The sequence below is a fragment of the Blastomyces dermatitidis genome (assembly GCF_000003525.1).
Source record: "Blastomyces dermatitidis ER-3 genomic scaffold supercont1.3, whole genome shotgun sequence".
NCBI classification, from domain to species: domain Eukaryota; kingdom Fungi; phylum Ascomycota; class Eurotiomycetes; order Onygenales; family Ajellomycetaceae; genus Blastomyces; species Blastomyces dermatitidis.
Window position 1 is genome coordinate 6,560,276 of NW_025544776.1, and position 14,705 is coordinate 6,574,980.

General features: G+C 49.6%; 6 protein-coding genes across 7 annotated transcripts; 4 read left to right on the plus strand and 2 right to left on the minus strand.

The window, feature by feature from the left end:
* Positions 1-412: 412 nt before the first annotated feature.
* Positions 413-5,491, plus strand: BDCG_03638 (aminopeptidase). The gene is made up of 6 exons (XM_045419276.1): positions 413-1,034; positions 1,181-2,584; positions 2,661-2,981; positions 3,077-3,369; positions 3,435-3,517; positions 3,603-5,491. Exons 2-6 carry the CDS (start codon positions 2,417-2,419, stop codon positions 4,313-4,315), a joined length of 1,578 nt encoding a protein of 525 aa, XP_045275629.1. The 5' UTR covers positions 413-1,034; positions 1,181-2,416; the 3' UTR covers positions 4,316-5,491.
* BDCG_03639 lies at positions 2,682-6,892 on the minus strand. 2 transcript variants are annotated; one of them, XM_045419278.1, is made up of 2 exons: positions 5,214-6,892; positions 2,682-5,152 (listed from the first exon to the last, which is right to left on the minus strand). In XM_045419278.1, the coding sequence occupies exons 1-2, from the start codon at positions 6,381-6,383 to the stop codon at positions 5,135-5,137; spliced, it is 1,188 nt and encodes a 395-aa protein (XP_045280541.1). In that variant the 5' UTR covers positions 6,384-6,892; the 3' UTR covers positions 2,682-5,134. The 2 variants fall into 2 exon arrangements, with proteins under 2 accessions (XP_045280541.1, XP_045280540.1); XM_045419277.1 differs by having other exon boundaries at positions 4,471-6,503.
* On the plus strand, positions 6,751-9,679 carry BDCG_03640 (inorganic pyrophosphatase). The gene is made up of 5 exons (XM_045419279.1): positions 6,751-7,825; positions 8,072-8,191; positions 8,261-8,604; positions 8,700-8,783; positions 8,878-9,679. Exons 1-5 carry the CDS (start codon positions 7,232-7,234, stop codon positions 9,017-9,019), a joined length of 1,284 nt encoding a protein of 427 aa, XP_045275630.1. The 5' UTR covers positions 6,751-7,231; the 3' UTR covers positions 9,020-9,679.
* Positions 9,432-12,857, minus strand: BDCG_03641 (uncharacterized protein). The gene is made up of 2 exons (XM_045419280.1): positions 10,663-12,857; positions 9,432-10,562 (listed from the first exon to the last, which is right to left on the minus strand). Exon 2 carries the CDS (start codon positions 10,465-10,467, stop codon positions 10,147-10,149), a length of 321 nt encoding a protein of 106 aa, XP_045275631.1. The 5' UTR covers positions 10,468-10,562; positions 10,663-12,857; the 3' UTR covers positions 9,432-10,146.
* On the plus strand, positions 10,306-12,790 carry BDCG_03642 (uncharacterized protein). Its single transcript, XM_045419281.1, has 3 exons — positions 10,306-11,585; positions 11,673-11,935; positions 12,018-12,790. Exons 1-3 carry the CDS (start codon positions 11,281-11,283, stop codon positions 12,653-12,655), a joined length of 1,206 nt encoding a protein of 401 aa, XP_045275632.1. The 5' UTR covers positions 10,306-11,280; the 3' UTR covers positions 12,656-12,790.
* Positions 12,858-12,944: 87 nt separating the features above from the next.
* On the plus strand, positions 12,945-14,705 carry BDCG_03643 (replication factor C subunit 2/4). Its single transcript, XM_045419282.1, has 4 exons — positions 12,945-13,186; positions 13,249-13,327; positions 13,414-14,220; positions 14,298-14,705. The coding sequence occupies exons 1-4, from the start codon at positions 13,071-13,073 to the stop codon at positions 14,463-14,465; spliced, it is 1,170 nt and encodes a 389-aa protein (XP_045275633.1). The 5' UTR covers positions 12,945-13,070; the 3' UTR covers positions 14,466-14,705.

The window sequence follows — 14,705 nt, forward strand, 5'->3', positions numbered from 1 at the left end:
CAAAAAATAGCCCTCTTTTATGCTGCCGCTGTCAAGGGTGGAGAGAATATGCAGATGCAACACCGGATGTTCTAGTATGGTTTATGCTGTGCAAGCAAGGAATCATGGGAGCACCAATGTGGTAGTATCTCCGCATGTCTGAGAGTTCCCGAGGCCGTTCGAGGTAAATATGGTATCTTGATGCTCTATCCCACTCGCCTTGGATAGTTTGTTTGCTCTCATCGACTATTATCACATGGGCCACGCGACCAGCCAAGTCGCTCGGATTTCCGCCACACCGTCGTATATACTAAGACTAGCCAGGGGCAGTTCGCTCACTGAAGAAAGCAGGCCGCCAACCCAACCCAGCGCCGAAGAAATCCGCCCGGCAGCAAGTTCCCTTGGGTTTTTTTTTTTTTTTTTTTTTTTTTTTTTTTTTTTATTTTTTTTTTTTTTATATTTTTTATAATTTTTTTTTGGCACTCCGGCATAGATATCGTTACATTGCTTGAATTCGAGCACCCAAAGCGGGCAATAAGAGAGGATGCAGCAGGTGGCTCGTTTATCCGTCCGCTTCCATCTCGCCCAGGATTCGTCCTTTTTGCCTCTGTCCCTGAACATCGTGCCCAACTCCCCAATGGGCTGTGCTGAGAACCGTGACGCCAAAACCCTCATGGATTGCGCGGGATTGCGGTAGTCGCCCGCTTGTCTATCACAAATTACCATCGTGAGAGGTTAGAGGTTGTCCACTGTGCTATCCCGAAAAGGGGAGAGTCTACCTCCTCTGTATCCGACCCGTTGAGTTCCACCACGGCTGGCTGGTTATTAGCAGGGCTTCTTCTTGACCCCAATTTCCGCGCCGAGGTGTGGTGCCCGGTTTAACACGGCATTATCAGAAATAATGTTAAATGTTGGCGTATCAAGGGAGGAAGAGGGGTGGGTAAGGATAGGGATGGGGATTGCAATAATCCCCCGCTCTTGGAAGTTGGGACACGCTACGCTGCGTATGTTCTTCACCCAGGACTGGTTGATTCCTAGACCAGACCATTGAACTTGTATGGGCTATTCTTCTTTTTTTTTCTATATCGATACACCCCAATCCCTCCTCGACCAGATACGCAGGAACTCATCGAAGCTAGTAGTTATATGAAAGGCGATCTTGTGGTAGTTTCTTGAGGCTGATAAAAAGGAACACAAAAAGTCATAACGATCTACAAAACAGCCCGTATGGAAGCCAAACAGAATTGCTGTTTCCTTGTGGCTTGTTTCATTCCTCCTCTGAGATCCTTTCTCCAGACAATTTCGCTGCCATTCGCCTAACCCCAGGCCCCACAAGGCGCTGCCGATCGTCCTACGGTTGAAGACTTCGCAAGTTCCCCCTAACTAGTAACTAAACTAACAAGTTCCAACTGCTGCCGGATTCGCCGATGGAACGTTATTGCTTGGCAGGATCAGAACAAAATTTGAACCTTTTTTCAAAGCTTGTTCCTAGTTCCAGCATGTGGTGGGACGCGCCTCATGTTGTCATGTTGGGGAACAGTGGCACGATGGCCTTCGTTGCACTCAGGCACAACCCCGTTCAGATCCTACAAGGCCCAAACTGGAATTTGGGGATTGGACTTGCTATTAGGCCTCCAACAATTATTACCTCTTGTCCTACAGACGGAGTAAACTTCAACTAATTCTGAAAGCGACGAACTACCGGAGCGCACTGAATATCGGACCTTGCTGTCAACTGCTGGGACCTGACCTGACATCATTCGTGCCCTGATGGGATGTCCAACTTGGCACCCGATTTTGATTGGCAAGGGTCACACTGTCACAAATGCGGAGAAAAATTGCTTCTTGCGTGACTCTCCCTCGAATCACCATCGAGCATAAAATCTCCTCGACACTGCGCAAAAACAAGACTATCTCCAACAACCCAGCTTTAAAAATATTACGCCTATCTGGCAAATCAGACACTGCAAGTTGAGTTCCGCCAAGGGACCCAGAGCTGAAATATCTATGCAAGATGGGAGCTATACCCGTTTCCGTAGGTGGTATGAGGACGGCATTCATATCCTTGGAATATACGGTCAACAGCACTAAGGAATGATTAGCGGATGACAGCGGGTTGGAATTTTGTCCCTTAGCCCCAATTAGGGACGATTCACAGTCCTGTACAGACGTTTCCGCTACTTTGTTTTTCCCGACAGCGGCTGCCGTCGCTCGCATGACGGTTGTCGGGGAAAATGTATTCGACTATATAAATCCTCAGGATGCTACACTTCGTCCCTTAACTATTTCGCCTTCCAGTTGTACAGAACGGGCCGTTGTTTTGGGACTTTCCACTTCCGCCGCTTGCCCCCTTCCCCCCCCCATATCCTGCCTTTACTTTCATTGAGATACTGCTGCAGTTTACGCAGTAGCTAGGACTACTGGCCCATCCTGCAAAATGAAGGTCCAATTACTTGCCCTCGGGGCTGCCCTTGGAGCACATCTGGCTGTCGCTGAGACACCAGATGTCGAGACGCAAGGTTTCCCGGGTTTTCCAGATTTTCCAGATTTCCCAAAGTTCCCTTTCCCGGGCGATTGGTATAATAGATTCCGCCAGGTTTCCCCTGTATGTATATCCGCCACTGTCATGCGAAGTGAAGCAAGAATGCTAACCACCCCGCTTTTTTTTCCCCCTATAATAGGAAAAATTGATGTGGTTTATTCGCGAAAGGGATCTGAAGGCAGGAGCCAAAAAGTTAGAATCTCTTGCATACGCTTCTCCTGGACGGAACCGGGTTTTCGGCACTGAGGGCCATGAGGCTACCATTGATTACCTCGTGAAAGAGCTTAAGCGGACCCGTTACTATGACGTGAGCAAGCAGGAGCAAGTTCACCTGTGGAGCAAGTCCGAAGCCACATTGAAAGTCAATGGCGAGAACAAGGAGGTTCTTCCTATGACATACAGTCCGTCAGGGGACGCGAAGGCGGAGCTTGTCCTTGTGAATAACCTCGGATGTGTTCCTGTAGGTGACAACCCAGTAGTACCCAAAACGGAAAATAAGGAGAAATACAAGAAGCAGAGAAGGAAGCAAGCACTGAACATGAACCAATTTTGCAGGCAGATTTCCCACCAGAAGTGAATGGCAAAATCGCGCTGATCCTTCGTGGCGAGTGCCCGTTTGGCCTCAAATCCGCTCTTGCCGGCTCAGCTAAAGCCGTCGGTGCCTTGATCTATAATAACATCCCCGGGTCCCTTTCAGGGACCCTAGGTGCTCCCTCTAACCCCGCAGGCCCTTATCCCCCGACCGTCGGTGTTTCCAAGGAAATCGGAGACGACCTCGCCGCGCGCTTGGGATCGGGGACTTTGATGGGTGAACTGTTTGCTAACTCACAGTTTGAGAACCGCACGACGTAAGTAGGCTTCCCCAAGGCAAATTATGGGTTGTTGGAATTAAAACGGGATTATTTCACCATAGATATAACGTCATTGCAACCTCGAAGGGTGGAGATAAAAACAACATCATCGCGATTGGAGGACACTCCGACTCCGTTGAGGCTGGTAAGTACATGCACATTTCCCCTCTCCCACCACAACCACCAGCAGCAACAATATCTAATATACCCGCTCTTCTCTCCCCTTTCAGGCCCCGGCATCAACGACAATGGCTCCGGCATCATCGGCAACCTCGCCATCGCCAAGGCCCTCGCACGATTCAAGGTCCCCAACGCCGTCCGCTTCCTCTTCTGGACCGCAGAAGAATACGGCCTCCTCGGCTCGCAATACTACGTCGACAACCTCAGCCCCGAAGAACGCGACAAAATCCGCCTGTACCTCAACTTCGACATGACCGCCTCCCCCAACTACGCCTACATGATCTACGACGGCGACGGCTCAACCTTCAACTTCACCGGCCCCTCCGGCAGCGCCGAGATCGAGAAACTCTTCCAAAAATACTACGAGGACCGCAGGACGGCACACATCCCCAGCGAGTTCGACGGGCGCTCCGACTACGACGCCTTCATCTCCGTCGGCATTCCCGCCGGCGGCATCTTCACGGGCGCCGAGGGCATCAAGACGCAGGAACAGGCCAAGATGTTCGGCGGCACCGCCGGCATCGCGTATGACTCCAACTACCACGGCGTGGGCGATGATGCGAACAACGTGAACATGAAGGCGTGGATGATGAATACCAAGGGCGCGGCGTATGCGCTTGCGACCTATGCGCGCAGCACCAAGAGCCTGCCCCCCAAGGACCCGCCGCCCAAGCAGGCCCGCGCTCTGGGCACTGGAGGCGTGAAGCCGTTCAATGGCAAGTGTGATGATATTCACGGCCATGGCAGGAGGTGTACCTATTAAATTTAATAGGTAATTCCTTTTTTTCTTTTCCGATTTCTTTCTGTTCGATGTTCCTTCTTCCAGTACAGAGGTGTTTTGAATCAAGCGTGCAGCCATGTCGCATCCGTGGATTGAACGCGTTGCTTCTCCATTTGGAGGACACATATATGAAAGGAGAAAAAAAAATTTAATAGGGTGGAAACCTAGGGGGGGTGTATATACGTAACAAATATGAATGACAAAAAATAATGTGTGAACTGAATACATTCATTTTTTCCCCTGCGCAGTAGGGTATATATGTACTCTTGAAGTGTTAAATCAAGAGGGTGAAAAAAAATTGAAATCTAGAAGCAGCCAAAATAAATGAAAATGAAAAACACAAAGTAAAATCCCACAGATACAACGCCGGTATTATGCAACATTATGCAACATATTGATCTAAGACGCTGAATAGCAAAGATGGACCGAGTGTGGTTGGATGGCGAGTATGGATAGATCGGGTATTTTCGACAGGCATAATGGGTACGCGGAGCGCAAAGGAATTGGGAGACATTCATGAATATCAATGTAGGGGAACAGGCGCATTTTCCCCAGCAGGTGGATGCGCAGCAGCAGCAACAGCAGCTGTTACAGCAGGCATATCGACCAAGACAGCAGCAGCAGAATCTAGTCCAAGAGGCACATTATTCTCATCATCGCCATCCACCACGGGTGTACCCCCCGTCGCTCTCTTAACGCCTCTATCCTTACCCATTCTGCCGCCCGATTGACGAGCATGAGCATGAGCATGAGCATTCCCGTCACCAGCACTGATACCCGCGGCCTTTGCACTCTCGTTCGTCAACATCGCCTTTTGCACTGCGGGACTTTTAACTTTCTTATTCTTATTCTTCTTATTCTTCCTCTTCTGAAGACTCACCGATTCACCTTGCTCCTCAGCATCAGCATAAGCATCAAGCGGTGTCCGCCCAATAATCGCATCAACCTCCTTCGCCCGCGCAATCAGATCCTCAAACCCCAACACCCGACAACCCTCCTGATACGACTTGGACTGCTTCGCCGCATTGAACGCCCGCTCCTTCCCGGGAATAAGCATGTTGAGCAAATACTTGGTATTCCCCCACTTATTCTCGCACTGCAGGCAGAAATCCATGTAGGCATACACGATGTCGCGCCAGGGGAGGAGCCCGCCTTGCGCCCCGCTGCGGAAGCAGGACGAGTTCGCCTCCGCGGAGGTCGCGATCATGGCGCCGTCGACGCCGTATTCGGACATCAGTGCGAGGCCGTGGTCGCGCGACTCGACGTCGCCGTTCATGAGGATGGCGACGCCCGCGGCGCGGCAGATGGAGGCGATCATGGGCAGTTGGGCGCGGATGGCGCGCTCGCGCGGGCGCATGGGCGTCGTGCGGCAGTGGACGGTCAGGCCCGTGATGCCCGTGGCGCAGAGGCGGGTGACGAGGTCGCGGGTGCGTTCTGGGTCGGCGAGGAGGCGGATTTTGACGGAGATGCCGATCTGGTACGGGTTCCCGATCTGTTGGACGAGGGCGGTGAGGATGGAAACGAGCAGGTCTGGGGTCTGGAGGAGGGCAGCTCCCATGCCGCCGCTGGTGCTGAAGGGTTTGGGACAGCCGGCATTCACGTCTATGCCGGCAACGTCTGCGGCGATGATTTTGGCGGCCTGGACGGCTAGGTTTGGAGAGGCGGTGCCGATTTGGAAGATCAGTTTGCCGCTTTCGCGGTGTGGGTCGATGCGGTAGATTACGGATTCTTTGGCATTTGGGGTATTTTGGCGCCCACCGTTGGAGGGGAGGCGGGTGAACTCGACCATGGAGTTGCGCGGGTTTATGCGACGGGTGCAGCCGATCAGGGCTCTGTCGATGGTTTCAGGGCCCCAGACGAGATCCGCGCCGTATTTCAGAGCAAGGAGGCGGGAGGGCAACTCCCCTGAGCGGACCATGGGGGCCAGTACTATTTTACCGCGATAGTCTACGCCATTTTTGGGGATGGGGACGCGGGGGGTGAGTGCAGGTACAGGGTGAGGTGATTTTGCGATGGACCCCATGATTAGTTGAAGAAACCTTTTGAACATGGCATTGTTCGAGGACACTGATGAGAGTCAATCTCAGAGGTGAGGTAACAGGACCCAGACACAAAAATATATATGAGGATGTTTGCTGGATATCAGATATATTGCTGGGTGTGATTCAATATATTGAGGAAGTTGAAGGATTGGCCCAAAAAGGCAAATTTCTATACAGATCACGTGGAGATAACGATATCAGTTACATAAGCATTCGTGTGTTTAACGCCAAGAAATTGAATCACATGATATTCCCCGAATTATTCCCGATATTTTATTTTATTTTATTTTTTTTTTGGCAAAAAATAATGAGACACAGTATCATTTGATATATATTAATTGGAATATCTTGGATATGGAGGCGCAATTGGCGGGTACGATTAGGTGCTCGACTACTCTATGCTTTGTGCTCTCTTCGCAAGAATAATCGGCGATGCAGCCCGACTTCGGCTTCAGGGATCACAACCAGTGGTTAAAAATATCCCAGGCTGGCGATATTTAACAAGAGCGCAGTAAACAAACAGATATATAATTGAATGAAGAGGATATTTTGAATAGATGAGCAGAATAATAATTGCCGTAACAAACCTACCTACCTACCCGTCATCTTCGGGAACAAGAATTTGCCAAATATTTAACCCACAATACAATCACCTCGGCCACAATCAATTTCAATCACCAAAAGCTCCATTTTGCTATTATAAATAAATAATATTTACTTTCAAAGACCCAAACCATTAATTATTCCGACCCGGGGAAATCCAATAATATATATAATCCAATATATATATTATTCTCTTTCCCTCCTCCAGCTCCAAAGCATACAATCAGTCTCTGCCGCCGTCGCTGCTTGCCACATGTCCAAATACCTGGCCCAAACAATCCCACTCGCGCCGCGCACACTGAGCCAATTAGTCTCGTCTCCTCTGCTCCGATCCCGCCCAGGGCCAATTGCTGCTGGATATCTGCAGCGTGGTGTCATTGCTGGCGGTGCTGTTGCTGCTGTTGCTGCTGGTGCTGCCCGTCGTCAGTCGTGGTCGTCTACTAAGCTGGCTCCCCCCACATCTTTTCCCCCCTCCTCCTCCTCCTCCTCCTCTTCTTCTTCCTCTTCTTCTTCTTCCTCTTCCTCTGCTCCCTCTTCTTCTCTCATCCTACCCCGCCACCACCAGTTTTCTCCCCTTCGCCCGTCTGCCTCTTCGAAGCGTGTTGCTCTACTCTCCAGACATTTCTCGTCCTCCTCCACTATCGCCGAAATGTCGTACTCAAAAGCCCCCTCCGAATACTCAGTCCGCAAAGTCGGCCAACCAAACACCCTCGACTTCCGTGCCTACATTGAGCGGGATGGACAGCCCATCTCGCCCTTCCATGATATTCCGCTCTATGCCAATGAGCAGCAGACCATTCTGAACATGGTGGTCGAGATCCCCCGCTGGACAAATGCCAAGCTAGAGGTGTGTGTGTCCCGTCTCGTGCCGTCCTGTGTGTCGTGTGTCCTGTGTGTTATTATGCTTTCAAGATGTGCAGGGTTCATATGAAGTTGGGGGTCTTTTTTTAACCCCCTTCCCCTCCTCCAGTGGGGGTTGATGGTGGTGGCTGGTGGGGGAGGGAGGGGGGAGAATTTATTCAACAAAGAAGGACAAGAAACAAGAAGCATTAACCCCTCGTTACGTTACTAATTATTCCTATTATTATTCCAGATCTCCAAAGAGGAATTCCTCAACCCCATCAAGCAGGATGTGAAGAAGGGCAAGCTGCGATATGTCCGCAACTGCTTCCCACACAAAGGCTACCTCTGGAACTACGGAGCCTTCCCCCGCGTAAGTGCGCCCAACTCCTCCTATATCCATCCCCTATCCCAATTGCTAAACCAACTCTCCCTTTTACAGACATGGGAAGACCCCAACGTCGTCCACCCAGAAACCAAAGCCAAGGGCGACAACGACCCCCTCGACGTCTGCGAAATCGGCGAGCTGGTCGGATACTGTGGCCAGGTCAAACAGGTCAAGGTGCTCGGTGTCATGGCCCTGCTCGACGAGGAGGAGACCGACTGGAAAGTCATTGTCATCGATGTCAACGACCCCCTCGCTCCCAAACTCAATGACATCGAGGATGTCGAGCGTCATCTCCCTGGCCTCCTGCGGGCGACCAACGAATGGTTCCGTATCTACAAGATCCCCGATGGAAAGCCTGAGAATCAATTTGCATTCTCGGGTGAATGCAAGAATAAGAAGTAGGCTTGCTTGTCTTCATTTATTTTTATTTATTTGTTTCTTTTTCTGGTTATTATCTCTTTGTTGTTACTAACCTTCTCTCTCCCCCTTTTAGGTACGCCATGGAAGTCGTCCACGAGTGCGCCGACGCCTGGGACAAATTGATGACCGGAAAGAGCTCTCGCGGTGATATCTCCCTGTATGTTGCCTCTCTCTACAATATATTGCTGTCCCTTTATTCGCCGCTGCCCAGAAGGAAAAATGAGATCTATATACTAACCTTCCCCCCACAGCGCAAACGTCACCAAAGAGCAATCCCCAGACCGCGTCGATGGCAACCAACTCAGTGCCATCCCAGCCCACCAAGAGCTCGCTCCCGCCCCCATCGACGGCAGCGTCGACAAGTGGTTCTTCATCTCCGGTGCTGCCGTCTAAGATTCTTTTTCGTCCCTTCTTTTTCAAACCTTTACCCTCTCCTCATTTCCCCCGCCCCCCTTTACTGTTGCTAGGCGGACCGCCCCACACCACCTTCCATCCCATCATAAATTCAACCTGTTTCCCCTGTTTCCCCCCTTTTTTTGGGTCTATTTTGCCTTAAGCCTCGTGCTCATAAATATGAAGAGAATTTTTTTTTTTCTTTTTTTTTTTTTTTTTATCATCTTGTCTCCTGTCCTTTCTAGAGTCCTAGCAAAAAAAGAAAAAAATTCCTTTCCTTTCGGCCCGTTGCATTTCTGTGCTGGAGGGACCAAAGGAAAGAAAAGAACAGAAAAGAAAGAAAAAAAACGCATATATCAAAAAGTTTAATTATTTATTAAGTTGGATGAAGGTGTGTTTGGTGGCAGAGCAAGGATAGAATCGGAAAAAGCCAGTGCGTGATGATGGGAAGCTGGGTGGATGGATTGGATTGGATTGGACTGCGCTATTTAATGGCGAAATACCACCTGCATATTTGGGCTTGAATAGACATGAATACAAAAAAATATATAAAAAAAAATATAACCCTCTCTTTTAAATACAGCAAGTTTTGTGACTCTTTGTCCTGATGCTCTGCTATACACAGAACTTGATCCTTCCTGGCTGGCAAGGCGAAGACGGTGGAAAGTAGAATCAAATTACGCAGCAATTGCTATACGAGATGGGAAATATCGAAAAAACAAAATTTGTACAATAACAGTGCAACAAAAATGAGCATCACAGACGCCTTATCCCGCTATGTCTAGGATAAATAATACAATATACAAATATACACAGGTTTGATACCGCACAAATCAGTCCTTGACTGATGTCGACTCCCAATCACTGACTTGCCCGTCAAGTTATGCATTTCATAGACGCTGCACTAGCTTTTCCGTCAACGTTTATTAATCCATATCCTCTCCCTCCCTCACTGCCTTCACACAAACCCTACCTCCCCCATCATTGTCCCCAGAAGACTCGTAACAGAAACCAAATCCACAACGCCCACACAGAGCCCTCCTCCCATCTCGTCAACAGAAAAATAGACAGGCAAAACACCCACCCTTGCCCCCGGGACGCCCAAACGTCCCCCCCCCCCCTCCCCTCTACCCCTTCAAACTCGCCTCCTTAGCCAACACCCTCCCCACCCTCCCTACCTCCTCCACCACATCCCGCACCCCCAACCCTAGTCTGCCAACCTCAAGCCTGAGCTCCTTCCCCCCCTTGAACCCCACCGTCATCTCCGGCAGCTGCTTGGAACCGCGCGGCAGGTGCTTGATGTCGATCTTGATGTGAGTGGGGGAGGCTGGGGAGGAGGTGGAGGGGTTCTGGAGGAGGGAGACGAAGAGGCGGCAGGGTTTTGAGAGGGGGCTGAAGGGGGAGAAGGTGGTGCGGAGGCTGGTTATGGTGTGGAGGGGGATGGGCATTTTTGTGGCTTGTTAATTCGTTTTTTGGATTTTGGATATGGGTTTGGTTTTGAGGGTGGTTTTTTATTTTATTTTTGTTTGGGAGGCTACGAACTCTGTAGAGAGACCTGGTTAGCTTTTGTATTTGGTGGTAGTTCTTGCGAATCGGGGGGCTAGAGGATGGGGTGAAGCGGTGGATGGGGGGTATATATGTACCTATTTCATTAGACTATAATGCCGTAGCTCGTTTCCTTGTCTTCAATTGAGATTATGGGTGACAAGACCGACCCCTCCTTGTTCGCTCGCTTTCCCGGGTGTGTAGGAAGCTTTAAGCCGGCGGTGGAAAGGATCAATTCAGCGGATAGAGAAGGCGATGATGAATTCAAAGCGGATACAGATTAAACGGTACGCGACGTATGCGGCGTATTTTCAAGCAGAGGATGGGATGTGGAGGAATTGGATCTGTTCTTCTGCTCCTCTTCTGACATCTCGATGCGGCGTTGCGACTTTTTCGAGATTCCGGGAAGAAAATGCCAAGACATTGCCAGTTGGTGCCGTGTTTGCATTGTTGTCAAACATCTCTCCCCCGGTCATCGCCAGCATCGCAACTTGCCAGCTTTAAACACCCAGATACATAGTTAACTAACTGCCTTAATATCAAAGGTATCGTAATCAGACAAACATCGAAACGGCATAGGATCATGTGAGGTGGTCGAGGTTAGCATTTTACTATGCTGAACACTGTGGTATACTCTAATCCGAAATCAAGCAAACATCACCGCAGGTATAACCTCCCATTATATTTACAACCTACGTGCACTGCCCGCGGCAATCATGATCTCCCCGGGCCTTCAAACCCGCATAACCTCCCTCTCAACAACCCACAAACAAACCATCCCCCTAATTCAACGTCTACAAAACCTGCCCGCTACCCCAGGCACCGGCGACGATGCACGCCTCGACCTTGCTGCGGAGATCCATCTCCGTCTAAAGGAGATGGAGGAGCAGATGGAGTTGCTGCGTGTTGAGCTGGAGCAGTTGGAATCTTCGCGGAATAGGAAAAGGGAGAGTGGAGTTATGGAGGCGGAGAGGGAGAGGGTGGTGGTTGTGGTTGGGAAGCTGGAGGAGGATTTGAAGAGGTGGGTAAATAAAATGGATATAGATATTTCTGGGGGGGCTTTGTTTGGTTTGTGTACGTTCGACTGACTTGTGCTACGGGAAAATAGTGCTAGGATACAATTCCGCAAAGCGCAGTTGCAAGCGAAACGAAATGCGGAGGCTGCGAGGCGGAAAGAGAGACAGCTGTTGTTTGCTAGGGCTGAAGGGGGAGAGGGCGGCAGCGAGGGAATGCGGCGAAAAGGCCGTGCCGGTCTTACGCATGATGACCTGGTAGCCAGTGCTGCGGAAGATATTACTGCTGCGCTGCGGCGGACGCATCAGCTTATGCAAGCGGAGTTGTCCAGGAGCCAGTTTGCCCAGGAAACACTAGGTTTGACTCCCTTTCCTTCCCACCTCCCTTTAGTTTGTTCGGGCAGAGCAAGTGAGTGTATATTGAACAAGTCCGGCCCCAGAACAATCTACGGCGGCGCTTAGTTCGCTCTCGGAATCGTACAGTACCCTCGACACACTCCTCGCCTCGTCCCGCTCGCTCGCAATATCGCTGCTCCGCTCACAGAAATCGGATACATGGTACCTTGAAACTGCATTTTACATATTAATCGGAACCATCATCTGGCTCGTGTTCCGGCGCATACTCTACGGCCCTCTCTGGTGGTTGCTCTGGATGCCCTTGAAACTGATGGTTCGGATGATATTCCCGATCCTAGGCGGCATAGGTTTAGCAAATAAATCTTCCCAGATACCAGGTTCGCCCCTAACATCGTTATCACTGAGTAATTCGGGGGCTAGTGTCCTTTCAGAGACGCCGTCGGCGGTGATTAATGGAGCTACTTTGAAGAGCGCATCGGCATCATCGTCACTGTCATCAGTGGATGCTGAGCAGACGGGAACACCGCAAGCGGAGAATGAAAGCATATTGGGTGAAGTAGAGAATATCGTTAAGAAGGGAAGTGATAATCACGAGAAGGGAACAAATGTAGATGATATATCCCCTGAAGAAAGACGGAGACAGGAGCAGTTACCTCGGAATCCGAAGAAGAGGATGCATGAGGAGCCGATCAAGGAGGAGAAGAGAAAGGATGAGCTGTGAGGTTTTCTTTTTGGCTGTATTTGTTTATAGAAAGCACTGAATAGTTAAGTTATGAAGTGATGAGATATGAATATCATCTTAGAAATATATCTCCTTCTGATAATTAAAATACAGTTCAGTTCTAGTGGTTTGGAACTTGAAACTTTCTATAGAAGTACCTTTCCTTACAAATTTGGCGATCTGGTACTTATAGTAGGGTGCCGAATCGACAATTGTAGTCGCGTCTCCACGTGATCCACGCGTCCAACGCGAAACTTCCAAGAGCTTCAGCTTTATTTGATCCAACATAATCATTTATGCGGCGGTTGTTCTTAAGAGACCTAACCTTGGACCTTTTTACAATTAAATTTCCTCTACTTATATTTTGACATAACAATATCCCGGATTTTCATATTTGATTGGCTTGGTTACTCTCATGTCGAATTTCTTCAACAACAGAGCTCGCGCCGCAGCTGCGGGGGGCGCTCCCAAGGCAAAAGCTTCAGATAAAGAGGGTGACACCACGAGATTACAGCCATGGGTTGAGAAATAGTATGTCAATGGCATTCATATATCCGCATGAATCGTGCAATAGCTAATTCTGCGTGCTGAAGCCGACCGAAAACCCTCGATGATGTCGCATCTCAGGAACATACCGTGACTGTTCTACAACGCACATTACAAGCCTCAAATGTAAATTTATTCCTGGCCAATTTCCTAAAAATTCCCGTTGTGTTTCACTATATGCTTACGATTTCATATTTTGGACAAATTGAAAGCTACCACACATGCTCTTCTACGGCCCACCAGGGACAGGAAAAACCTCCACGATCCTCGCCCTGGCCAAATCCCTCTTCGGCCCGCAACTCTACCGCTCCCGCATCCTGGAACTCAACGCCTCAGATGAGCGTGGCATCAGCATTGTCCGCGAGAAAATAAAAGACTTCGCAAGAATGCAACTATCACACCCGCCCGCCTCAGACAGCGCCTACCGCGAAACATACCCCTGCCCGCCCTTCAAAATCATCATCCTCGACGAAGCCGACAGTATGACGCAGGATGCACAATCGGCGCTTCGCCGCACGATGGAAAGGTACAGCCGCATCACTCGTTTCTGTCTCGTGTGTAATTATGTCACGAGGATCATTGATCCGCTGGCGAGTCGGTGTAGCAAATTCCGCTTCAAGGCATTGGATGGCTCCGCGGCGGGGAGCCGGTTGGAGAAAATTGCGAGAGTGGAAAAATTGAAACTTGCTGATGGGTGTGTGGAGACGTTGATTCGGTGTAGTGAGGGTGATTTGCGCCGGGCCATTACGTACTTGCAAAGTGCGGCGAGGCTGGTGGGTTCTGTGGGGGGCAAGGATGGAGGTGGAGATGAGGAGATGACTGATGTTGGTGCTGGTGAGGATGGTGTTATTACTGCGAGAATCATTGAGGAAATTGCTGGAGTCGTTCCGGACGATATTATCGATCGGTTGATTAAGGCGCTGCAACCGAAAAAGGGCCGTTCGTCGTATGAAGATGTTGCCAATGTGGTAACCGATATTGTGGCGGATGGCTGGAGTGCGTCGCAGATTTTAACTCAGGTATGTGTGTGTTAAAACTTCTTTTATTTTCGTGTGTTCCTAGAAGATATCCTGCGACTAACGAGAGGCGAAAAAAGCTATATCAAATCATCGTGTTTGACGACTCTATACCCGACATCCAGAAGAATAGCCTTGTTTTAGTGTTCTCTGAGTTTGATAAGCGGCTCATTGACGGGGCGGACGAGCACCTCGCCATCTTGGACCTGGCGTTGAGAATATCAGAGATATTAGGGCGGCCTTCATAACCATGGCGTTGGCTGCAGTGGTTTATTGCCTATACATACTCTTTATGAAAATGCAAGCTATGATTCATGATCTATTTTGTTGGAGCGGTTGCGTTACATCACAGGGATAACAGTATTATTCATAACAACGGGAAGTTCATATATTCTATTTTTTCAAGCTTCGCTTTCGTTTTTAACAGTATGTATGATGAAATGGTCTTCTATCAACCTTTCGAATAAAGTATAATAAAATATCATTCA

What these genes read in the sequence shown, in the direction of transcription:
- BDCG_03638 (XM_045419276.1), top strand. Translation starts at nt 2,417, where the DNA reads ATGAAGGTCCAATTACTTGCCCTCGGGGCTGCCCTTGGAGCACATCTG. An exon ending in GATTCCGCCAGGTTTCCCCT is followed by an intron (nt 2,585 to 2,660) that starts GTATGTATATCC and finishes CCCCTATAATAG; the next exon opens with GAAAAATTGATGTGGTTTAT. An exon ending in ATAACCTCGGATGTGTTCCT is followed by an intron (nt 2,982 to 3,076) that starts GTAGGTGACAAC and finishes CCAATTTTGCAG; the next exon opens with GCAGATTTCCCACCAGAAGT.
- BDCG_03643 (XM_045419282.1), top strand. Translation starts at nt 13,071, where the DNA reads ATGTCGAATTTCTTCAACAACAGAGCTCGCGCCGCAGCTGCGGGGGGC. An exon ending in CAGCCATGGGTTGAGAAATA is followed by an intron (nt 13,187 to 13,248) that starts GTATGTCAATGG and finishes TGCGTGCTGAAG; the next exon opens with CCGACCGAAAACCCTCGATG. An exon ending in GCACATTACAAGCCTCAAAT is followed by an intron (nt 13,328 to 13,413) that starts GTAAATTTATTC and finishes ACAAATTGAAAG; the next exon opens with CTACCACACATGCTCTTCTA.
- BDCG_03639 (XM_045419277.1), bottom strand. Translation starts at nt 6,383, where the DNA reads ATGTTCAAAAGGTTTCTTCAACTAATCATGGGGTCCATCGCAAAATCA.
- BDCG_03640 (XM_045419279.1), top strand. Translation starts at nt 7,232, where the DNA reads ATGTCCAAATACCTGGCCCAAACAATCCCACTCGCGCCGCGCACACTG. An exon ending in GGACAAATGCCAAGCTAGAG is followed by an intron (nt 7,826 to 8,071) that starts GTGTGTGTGTCC and finishes TTATTATTCCAG; the next exon opens with ATCTCCAAAGAGGAATTCCT. An exon ending in ACTACGGAGCCTTCCCCCGC is followed by an intron (nt 8,192 to 8,260) that starts GTAAGTGCGCCC and finishes TCCCTTTTACAG; the next exon opens with ACATGGGAAGACCCCAACGT.
- BDCG_03641 (XM_045419280.1), bottom strand. Translation starts at nt 10,467, where the DNA reads ATGCCCATCCCCCTCCACACCATAACCAGCCTCCGCACCACCTTCTCC.
- BDCG_03642 (XM_045419281.1), top strand. Translation starts at nt 11,281, where the DNA reads ATGATCTCCCCGGGCCTTCAAACCCGCATAACCTCCCTCTCAACAACC. An exon ending in CTGGAGGAGGATTTGAAGAG is followed by an intron (nt 11,586 to 11,672) that starts GTGGGTAAATAA and finishes ACGGGAAAATAG; the next exon opens with TGCTAGGATACAATTCCGCA. An exon ending in GTTTGCCCAGGAAACACTAG is followed by an intron (nt 11,936 to 12,017) that starts GTTTGACTCCCT and finishes GTCCGGCCCCAG; the next exon opens with AACAATCTACGGCGGCGCTT.